The 7,564-nt window shown below is 50.7% G+C and overlaps 1 protein-coding gene across 1 annotated transcript in view; it reads left to right on the top strand.

The window, feature by feature from the left end:
• Nucleotides 1-215: 215 nt before the first annotated feature.
• The window catches only part of LOC119112373 (tyrosine-protein phosphatase Lar-like), a 65,520-nt gene continuing 58,171 nt past the window's right edge, over nucleotides 216-7,564 (top strand). Inside the window, 2 exon segments of the mRNA XM_037236533.1 lie at nucleotides 216-298; nucleotides 5,014-5,078. Of these exon segments, the coding sequence (XP_037092428.1) occupies nucleotides 5,021-5,078 (58 nt within the window). The 5' untranslated portion in view covers nucleotides 216-298; nucleotides 5,014-5,020.

The raw sequence follows: 7,564 nt of genomic DNA, 5'->3' as shown, positions 1-7,564 counted from the left end.
CTACAGAAACTATACATGTATATACAAAATTATATTATCAATCTATTTCTCATCATTCCTGATATTTTGTTCTATGAAATATTTTTGCCAGAATATCAATAGCTAGGTTATTTCGGTCAACAATATTACAAACACCGCTGACAGCGGTTGCTAGGCAACGCATGCGCAAAACAATATGCCGCCTGTTCACATTCGCTTTGTGCCGTTGCGCGGGGCTCTGCAGGGTTGACGAGCGTGCTATGTTTGTTGTCCGGTCACATTCCTCGGATTGATTTAGAAATATCCTCCAAGAACAACGGTGAGTTCGATTGAAGGTGCTGCATGTGATTTTGAATGGCAATGCGGCATCGCAAAGCAAAAATAATTTCAAAACCTATCAATACGGGCATACCAGTCCTGTTCTGCCCGTGTTCGGTGATTCGTCCCCTTTTAGTGTGATTGTGCATATACATGGGTGGTGCCACTGGTTGATGGTCAAGGATAGCAGAGTATGTTTGCAGGGAATGGATGATGCTGGGGTTGTGTGCATCATTAGTTATAATTTCGGCGAAGGAATGTTTTTTCTTCTTAACCTTGCCTGATATATCATCCTATAAGTTATATTTCATTTCAAAGAGTACAAAGCATGTGCCAAAAGTAGCCATTAACCCTGCTGTTATCTGCATAGATATTGAGATGTTTGGCTCCAGGGGCCTGCAACAGTGTATTGTTTTATTCTTTACCACATAATAAGAGTGCTCTCCCTCTTGTTTCGGACACTTTTCAGGCCATTTTTGAAGCAGCATTATTGAGAAAAGAAAAGGAAAACAGTGGCGTGAACTCCCATGAGAAACTTTGTGTTCAGGCTACATATACAATTCATGTCAAATCAGGATTGAGTATTGCATTATTTCAAAGAAATCTGACTAACCTAGGTAAACCTAGTGTTGTTTATCAGTTGCTGCTGCTGGTGAAGCTTGAGTAGTTTGGTTTTGTTTTGTTTGTGGGTTGCGAGCACGCCTGCATGCAATAGTGGCACTGGGCGGCGTTCCTTACCTTCCCGACGACAATGTTTGCGGAGGGAAGAGCGTCGGCTTAGGTCTGTAATGAGGACCGGCCAAGGCTATCTAACGAGGTAGAACCGTCCGGTCCGAAAAAGTGGCAAAATAGAGCTTGCTTGAGAAAAGAGGTAGTTTGGAAGCAAAACCTGCATGACGTCAAGTATACCATGTTTGATGACGTCAGTGGCACGGAGCCCTGTCACTTAGCCAGCTGACTGTTACACAACCCATTAATTTGAATAGTGGGCATGTCTCGGTGGCGTGCGGCTGGCGGTTACCCGTTGGACTGAGAAGAAATTATCCGTCATTTCGCTATTCGCACACATTTCTGGAATGAGCAGTGAGTCATGGAACAGTTAAGCCTCATCAGAATTTACGATTTTTGCATGTATGATGATATAACACGGGATTATATGCCATGCGGCGTTTGTGGCGCATTGCATTCCATGACCAGGCATGTCGTTAGATAGCCGTAGGCTTGTCCATGCCGTTTGTGCCTGGTGGCAGAGTTGAACAGCTCAGCTTGCATAATTTACTTCGCCCATAGGTATGGTTATATGAACATTTGCAATCTTGATTTGTAATAGCTCTCGCTCTTCTTATCAGTGATGTGAGTGCAGTAAGGTAAGTACAGTAAAACCCTATGATATTGGCTTTATGATGCTGCTGTCAAGTGTTTCCTTATATCAGGGTTTGTACACATATGCATAATAAAATGTTCACAGACTGATCATTTTAAATGCTACCAATTGTTCAAGACAAACTGCTCACGAGATCTCTCGTACAAGGCGTAGTCATGGCAACTGGCCACAACCCACTGATATAAGGCGCCAATCAACTGCGACACGCGATGCGCTACAAACGCCGCATGACGTTTTACCCTAGTTATGTACAACCCACGGAAGAATATAAAATTGTGATGAGGTCGAACTATTCCGAGATTCAATCTCCCTTCCAGAATTGTGTTTGCATGAAAAAACCGTGGACCACTCATTCAGAGTCCAACCGGGAAGCGCCAGCCGCACGCCCCCAAAACATACTCACCATTCAAACTAGTGGGTTGTGTAACAGTCAGCTGGCTAATTGGGAGGCTTCCGTGCCACTGACGTCATCAAATATGGTATACCTGACGTCATGCAGGCTTTGCTGCCAAACTACCTGTATTCTCACGCAAGCTCGATGTTGCCACTTTTTGATAGTGTTAACCGATACGGATGACACCCCCCTGGGACCGGCCGATCAGCCGACGAAACGTCGCTGCCAGGCTGGATAAATCATCCCAGTGACAAGTTTTGTGCCCCTCATGACGTCACTGGTAGAAATGTGAAACATGGATTTCTTTTACTTCTCACAGTATCACAAGGATTTACAAGCCACTTATGATGACAATATTGAAAAGCAAGCAGGTTTTCGTAATAACACGTGTCCTGCATCCCACTGATGACGTCACTGGACGAATGAATCGGTCATCAGTTGAAAAAGTTTCAGTGGGACACGTCTTTCGGGCTGTGTTTTGCCGCTGCTCACGACGTTCCGGGGGACTGTTACGGTGTACGTGCATGTACCTACGTGCTCGCGGTTTACATTCTCATGGTGATGCCGTTTGAGAAAATGAAGTTAAAAAGTGAACTGCAATTTACCTGCTGCTCGTAAGGTCCAAGTGATCCATGAACAAACCGCATTTAGACATGTCCACACTAAGTTGCCAGTGGGGCCGGAGAAAGGCGTGAACTGACTCAACGTTTTCGGCTACCGGCATCGTCTGTCTCTAACAAACATTCCAAAATAGTGTCCATCGGTGCAACCGTTGGCGGACACCATTTTCACACGATTTAGACGGCAATGGCTTCTCCTAGACTTGAAGCGCGAGTTCCGTAATTGTTATGGCACCCTCACCATTACACACTTTCTGAGAATGTGTGTAGAGCATTAACGTTATGACAATGGATGGGAAGAATCGACTACAATATGACTATGAGCTCCCTTATTTTCTGAGACGTTCCTCCGTCTACGTTTCGGGTGCCAACGCCAGACCTCGCATGACATTTGCAGCCCAACTCTTCAACTTACCTTCCGGCCGTCCGCCATGAACTGTCTAATTTCAATGCGTGACGTTGCTGTGCTGCGTTTGGAAACGACTGCAGGGTGTTTGAAATTATTCCTGAACAAAATGCCTCTTAGGTTAATCCACTTCGAGTCAATGATATGGCCGTTGATGCGCTAATCGTAATTATTATCTTTCGGCCGTCAGCGTTATACACCTATTTCAAACGTGCTAAATTACTTTCAATCGATGCAACTATCAACAACACCATTTTAAGAAAGTGTTTGATAAGGACAGGCCATGCTGTCGGCCAATACGTAAAGAGCTGTATTTTAAGCCTATCACCGGCCCTGTTGGTAACTCTTGTTCTTTTGTGTGCTTGCTGGGATAAGTATTGCTTTTCCACATGTCATATGCGATTGTTGGACTTGATTTTTCAGGTGAACATACCTTTGATGGTGTATACATTTAGCCACATCCATACCGTGTCTCACGCTCGAAGGCTCGTGTGGGTATTGCGTGGGCCTTAGCGCACGCTCTGGTTATGTGCCCTGGAGGCCGCGTTACTGCCCGTGACAGGCTAACCGGGGCTAGAATATTTCAGATGCTGTTTGAACAGCTTTAGAATTATGTCCACTAGTCGTCACTCCGATAGAAACCACATTAACACGTTTCAAATGGACAAATGATACTGGCGGCCGAAACGTAAAGAATCCGCCCATACCTGTCACCGGCCCTGCTGTCAACTCTGCTTCTCTGTTGCGCTCGTTGGGATGTATGCTGCTTTTCCGCGTGTCATATGTGAACGTTGGACTTGATTCTTCAGGTAAACGTACCTCTCATGGTATACACATTTAGCCGCCTGCACACCGTGTTTCGCTCGCAGGCGGGTGGGTATTGTTTGGGCCTTAACGCCAGGGACGTCATGTGAGGTCATGAGAAGCACAAAACTTGATGACCATTGCGACGCGGCAAAGTCATGTGTTTTTGTTAACCTCCCAGCGCGACACCGTCCACCTGGTAAGCGTCGTTCTAGTGAACGTTGGCCAAATAAGACCGGGTGTCAACACTTCAGAAGCTTTTCTAAGAAGACGATGCTTGCAGGACCTTGTCATCATCGCGGTAATAGCTCTTCGCCTCGTGTTCTGATGGCTTTTGTGGTTGGTTTTGCAGTTAGGCCAACAACGCATTGCAAGTTATGCGTGACAATTATTTTCTGCAGTCTCCTGTGTGTGGTAGAACGTGAGTAATCAAACTATTGGTGGGTCTGTCCGTCTAAGACGTTTTTCGGTTAGAGTTCACACATTTAATACGGAGTTCAAGGAAAAGATCCTGTGTGATTGTGAACAAGACGGTTTTCCATGGGTGCCACTTTAAGAGACCATCACGAAAGCCGTCTGCAACATTGTGCGAGACTGCTTGCCCCTGTTATTCCACCAAATCGTGCGTTTGTGGCGCACGCAAGAGTGAGTGAATATAGCTAATAAAATATCAACAGTATGAAAGCCCGTCATAACTGCAAACACGGCTATTCTAGTTGAAGTATGGCCTCCAGCACAAACGACCTGGCTTGTGGGTAATCGCGGAATAGGTTTTTCAAAGACCTTAGCAAATCCAATGCAATTATTTAAGGCCATGCTGGGATTGAAGTGGGCGTTACCGGCGGCGCGCGTCCGCATGGACGGCGGGGCGGCAGGGGCCCCGCCGCGCTCGCTGCCCGGCCGGCCGCCGCAACAGCCCGTTCGGCGACGGCGACGCTCCTGAAGCCGGCGCCGGCCGCGCCCGCCCGCGCGCGCGCTCCTGCTGCGGCCCGCTGTGGGGCCAGGCGGTAGAGTAACCCGCTTCCCCGCCCGCTCCGGCTCCCATTCCCAGCCGTGCGGTGCGCTCGGCTCGGTCGCCGTGGCTGACCGTGGCGCCTGTTGTCCGTAGGGAGAGGATGGCCTTGGCGGCTTACGTGCTTCTGGTCCACGCCCTGCCGTTCGCCGCCGCCGTCGGTAAGTAGCTGCCTGTCTCTGTGTTTTTGTCTCTGGGTTCCCGTCATGCCACTGCTCGCAGCCCGCGTCGCGAGCGGCGAGCGCGTCTTCCAGGACGGGCCGGGCGCTGGCCGTTGGTGCGAGCGTGTTTCTTTCATGCTGGGAATGAGCAGTGGTGACCCTCGTGACCCGCCGCCGGCCCGATGGTGCGCAGAATTGCCCCGGCCCGTCGCGTGCCGCCTATCAAAACATGGCTGCTCTTGTTTGTCATTCTGACGGCGGCGGTTGGTCTCACATCTGGCTGAGCCAGCGTCTTAACAACGCCAGATTTGATATTGCTTCATGTTTTTGTGTCGGCGGACTTATTTGCTTATTTGCGAAGTTTGAACCTGATAACGGCTGGTTTACTGGCTCGTATTGTGGCATAATGCGGTGGCGGTGCGGCGTTGTGCCGCGCTGCGTTCGGTGCGGCGTGGTGCACTGCAATCCTGTGTGGTGCTGTGCTGTGCCGCGCTGTGCCGCGTTGTTCCGCGCTGTGCTGCGGGACAACGCGGTACACCTGTGGGCCACGACCCGGCCGGACAGGCGCCACCCCCGCAGCCGGGATCAAGGTGGCGCACCTGTGGGCCACCACCCGGCTGAATAGGCGCCACCCCCGCAGCCGGGACAAGGCGGCGCACCTGTGGACCACCACCCGGCTGGATAGGCGCCACCCCCGCAGCCGGGACAAGGCGGCGCACCTGTGGGTCACGACCCGGCCGGACAGGCGCCACCCACGCAGACGGGGCGCGCCGGCAGACTTGTAGCGGCGCGCGGCAAACTCGATTATTTCTGTTGGGTGACGTGCCGCGCTCTGTGGCTGGCACTGTCCCATCTAAATAGATTATGCAGGCATTGTGCTACTTGAAAGAGCCATGATTACCCGATGATTTTGGAACGGCACAATGGGTCTGCCGCAGGAGGCGCCTGAGCTACGAATCCATGAGGTGCTGATATGCGGGATTGAGCTGAATTTTGTGCGCAAGGGTACGGTATGGTGCCCCGACTACTTTGAGTCGCAGTCAGAGCAAAGCAGTACGTGTTCTCGTTGGGGTAGGGCGTCAATCCCCACATTGCGTTGTCTGCTTTGACCCAGACAAAGCAGGAAACGAATTCGGCAAAACCAGGACGTCTTGGCTCGCCAATTATTATTTTCCAGATATTTAGATGTGCCCTTCACCCCGATCGTTATGTTATCGTTCCCCATTCCAATCGGCCACTTTTGACGCTACATTACCGTTGCACAGCTCTTATTCGTGAACAGGGTCGTGTAGATGCGTGGCATACGTGTGGCATGCGTCTGGTTCGGCAGTGCTGCCACCGGCGTGCTGGGATGCCGGACCGGAAGTCCTCGGCGTCTAATGATCGAGCGGCACGGCTGCCCGATGCCGACGTGTTGGGGTGCCGAACCGAAAGTCCTCGGCGTCTGATAATTGAGCGGCACGTCTGCCCGATGCCGGCGTGTTCCCTCACAGCAGCCAACGGTTTAGTCGGTCACAATGTGACCCACAAATCAGTGTTGCCTTCCCCTGCCCTCCCTAGGTTATCAATTTGCCCCCTCCCCCCCCCCCCTGAGTGGCGCTCGCCTGGGTCCTCTAAACGCTTGCATATATGCCGCCCGGCAAACAAAGGCAGGCCGTCGGCTCGCTCCAGGCGTCAAATCCCAGTGACGCACCCTTTTGTAAGATGTGATCAGCAAGCTCCGTTAACAGGGGTGTGGGCCGACTCCACTTTAGCGAGCCTTTGATGCGACAAGCTCATTGACAAAAGCGTGGAAGAATGCACACATGTCGAAGCGGATTTCCAGTGGTAGTCTCAGTCATCATCACTGAATGCTCGTGATGCCCAAATATGGTTAAGGTTTTGGAAATAGCCAGTGCCCAGATGGGGCCATTCCAGCAAACTTAGCACATCCAAGAAACGATTAAGCTTGATCTGAAAGCCTTGGCGATCAATTGAATATAACTTGGCTTTAAAACGTTGGTGGAACTAGCCCCCTTTTAAACCAGCTTTAGAAGCGAGCTTTGATCTCGGAGTACTTAAGAATGCGGCATTGACGTCCCGGGCCAATGAAATTTGTTTGAAGCTACTTATATCAAAGTTAGTGCGACTTGATGCGGCATTTTCATTGCACTGGCTTGGTTGAAATCCTAACGTAAGACAGTGCATTTCGTTGAAGCTCATCATCACATTCTAATGTGCATATTTTATATGTTATTTTCTGTCTGCCCTTCTCAAAGCAGCCTTGACTGTTTCCATTACCTGCTACAACATCCAAATGAAAACGGATGCCAACTGTGAACGCTGCGCAGCCAGCAGCTGTTCTAACGGTGCGGTGGGCGGTACGCTGAGCCAGCCTCGGCCGGGCAGACCGTCCGGCGCCGCCGGCGGACAGCCAGCGGCCGGTCTCAGACTCGGCTGCCGGTGCCGCTGACACCACCCGCCAGTTCCCTGTTTCGGGCCGTGCC

The sequence above is a fragment of the Pollicipes pollicipes genome, unplaced genomic scaffold (genome assembly GCF_011947565.3).
Source record: "Pollicipes pollicipes isolate AB1234 unplaced genomic scaffold, Ppol_2.1 Scaffold_7261;HRSCAF=8764_pilon_pilon_pilon, whole genome shotgun sequence".
Taxonomy (NCBI): Eukaryota; Metazoa; Arthropoda; class Thecostraca; order Pollicipedomorpha; family Pollicipedidae; genus Pollicipes; species Pollicipes pollicipes.
Note: the sequence above shows the minus strand (reverse complement) of the source record. Positions and strands in the feature narration are given on the sequence as shown.